The sequence below is a fragment of the Sardina pilchardus genome, chromosome 1, assembly GCF_963854185.1.
Source record: "Sardina pilchardus chromosome 1, fSarPil1.1, whole genome shotgun sequence".
In the NCBI taxonomy this organism is placed as follows: Eukaryota; Metazoa; Chordata; class Actinopteri; order Clupeiformes; family Clupeidae; genus Sardina; species Sardina pilchardus.
In genome coordinates, this window is record NC_084994.1 from 70001 (window position 1) to 72500 (window position 2500).

Here is a 2500-nt window from a genome sequence, read left to right on the forward strand (position 1 = left end):
GGTGTACATGATGACTTCCTCCAGGACACTCATGGCCTCCTCACTGATGGAGATGGAGGCAGAAAGAAGGGATTCCTTAGAACCTACAGAGGGAGGAGAGGAAGAGAGAGGGATGAAGAGAGGCAGAGAGGAAAAGAGAGGAGAAGAGAGATGAAGAGAGAGAGATGGAGAGAGCAAAGGAGAGAGATGAGAGAGAGGGGGAAAGAGAGATAAAAAAGATAAAGAGAGATAAAGAGAGAGATGAAGAGAGAGAAGAAGAGAGAGATGAAGAGAGAGATGAAGAGAGATGAAGAGAGAGATGAAGAGAGAGATGAAGAGAGAGGAAGAGAGAGAGGAAGAGAGAGAGGAAGAGAGAGAAGGAGGTCAAGAGAGAGAGGATGAGAGAGAATACTATGTGATGAGTGTGTGTATGTGTGTGTGTGTGTGTGTGTGTGTGTGTGTTAGCGTGTGTGTGTGTGTGTGTGTGTGTGTGTGTGTGTACCTGTGTCTAGCTGCTCAATGCACTGTGTGTGTGTGTGTGTGTGTGTGTGTGTGTGTGTGTGTGTGTGTGTGTGTGTGTGTGTGTGTACCTGTGTCTAGGTGCTCAATGCACTGTGTGTGTGTGTGTGTGTGTGTGTGTGTGTGTGTGTGTGTGTGTGTGTGTACCTGTGTCTAGGTGCTCAATGCACTGTGTGTGTGTGTGTGTGTGTTAGTGTGTGTGTGTGTGTGTGTGTGTGTGTGTGTGTACCTGTGTCTAGGTGCTCAATGCACTGTGTGTGTGTGTGTACCTGTGTCTAGGTGCTCAATGCACTGTGTGTGTGTGTGTGTGTGTGTGTGTACCTGTGTCTAGGTGCTCAATGCACTGTGTGTGTGTGTGTGTGTGTTAGTGTGTGTGTGTGTGTGTGTGTGTGTGTGTGTGTGTGTGTGTGTGTACCTGTGTCTAGGTGCTCGATGCACTGTGTGTACTTGGGGGATTTCTGCTGGATGAAGTAGAGCAGCTCAATGGAGTTGGACATCCAGAAGAAGATGGTGTGTGTGTGTGTGTGTGTGTGTGTGTGTGTGTGTGTGTGTGTGTGTGTGTGTGTGTGTGTGTGTGTGTGTGTACCTGTGTCTAGGTGCTCGATGCACTGTGTGTACTTGGGGGATTTCTGCTGGATGAAGTAAAGCAGCTCAATGGAGTTGGACATCCAGAAGAAGATGGTGTGTGTGTGTGTGTGTGTGTGTGTGTGTGTGTGTGTGTGTGTGTGTGTGTGTGTGTGTGTGTGTGTGTACCTGTGTCTAGGTGCTCGATGCACTGTGTGTACTTGGGGGATTTCTGCTGGATGAAGTAAAGCAGCTCAATGGAGTTGGACATCCAGAAGAAGATGGACTGCAGGTCCGGCGTCAGATCTGAGATACTCAGCAGCGACAGAGAGGCAGGGTCCTGACTAGAGCACACACACACACACACACACAAGCACATACATTGCAGCAGCTCAAGCATTACAGATATAAGATATAAATATCAGACAAATCTGTGTTTGCTGTTTGCTTCACACAAACATGAATGTGTGTGTGTGTGTGTGAGAGTGTGTGTCTGTATGTGCGTGCGTGTGTGTGTGTTTGTGTGTGTATGCTGTTTGCTTCACATAAACATGAATATGTGTGCGTGTGTGTGTGAGAGTGTGTCTCTGTGTGTGTGTGTGTGTGTGTGTGTGTGTTTGTGTGTGTGTGCTGTTTGCTTCACATAAACATGAATGTGTGTGCGTGTGTGTGTGTGTGAGAGTGTGTCTCTGTGTGTGTCTGTTTGTGTGTGTGCGTGTGCTGTGCTTGCTTCACATAAACACTATTGTGTGTGTGTGTGTGTGTGTGTGTGTGGCACGGTTTTTGAAAAATGCTCCGAACCGTGCGGATGGCATGTCACGGTTCGGAGTGTGTGTTCGTCGTACGGTCCTACGGTTCAGGCTAGTTATGGCATGCGCAATTGATTCCCATATGTGACAATTCATTTTCCTTTCGCGCGAGAGTAGGACTATGGAGTTTTGAGTGCTGCACGCGAGTCTTTAGAAGGTAAGGTAAGGTAAGGTAAGGTAAGGTAAGGTAAGGTAAGGTAATGTTTATTTATATAGCGCATTTCACGTGCACTGAGTGCAACCCAAAGCACTTTACACACAACACTGATACAAATAGTGCCGAACGGAGAGGCGTTGTCGCCAGCGTACCCGTGACGACATGAAACAAACAAATTTACAAAATAACATCATGAGACAAGACAAAAGATACAGGACGGAGTGGCGTAATCGCCAGCGTACCCGTGACACCTAAACACACAAGACAGACAAACGAATAAACAAATGTCAAATAAATAATAAAACAAACAAAAACAGAAAAGTCCACGCCAACTTAGACCAAAAGACCGCATCCAAGCAATTGCGTCGTACGCTGTCTGCCTACTTGCAATCACTGGGGCAGAACCTCAGCAGACGAGATGGCTTGTAGGCTTGACATGACAGCCCGTTGGTAAATTGGGTTCAGCCGACCA

General features: G+C 47.2%; 1 protein-coding gene across 1 annotated transcript in view; it reads right to left on the bottom strand.

Moving 5' to 3' along the window:
* The window catches only part of radil (Ras association and DIL domains), a 44967-nt gene that overhangs the window by 22032 nt on the left and 20435 nt on the right, over positions 1–2500 (bottom strand). Inside the window, exons 9-10 of the mRNA XM_062555186.1 lie at positions 1252–1406; positions 1–83 (exon numbers count right to left, since the gene is read on the bottom strand). The exon at positions 1–83 is cut by the window's left edge and continues 30 nt beyond it. Of these exons, the coding sequence (XP_062411170.1) occupies positions 1–83; positions 1252–1406 (238 nt within the window). The remainder of the gene's footprint in view (positions 84–1251; positions 1407–2500) is intronic.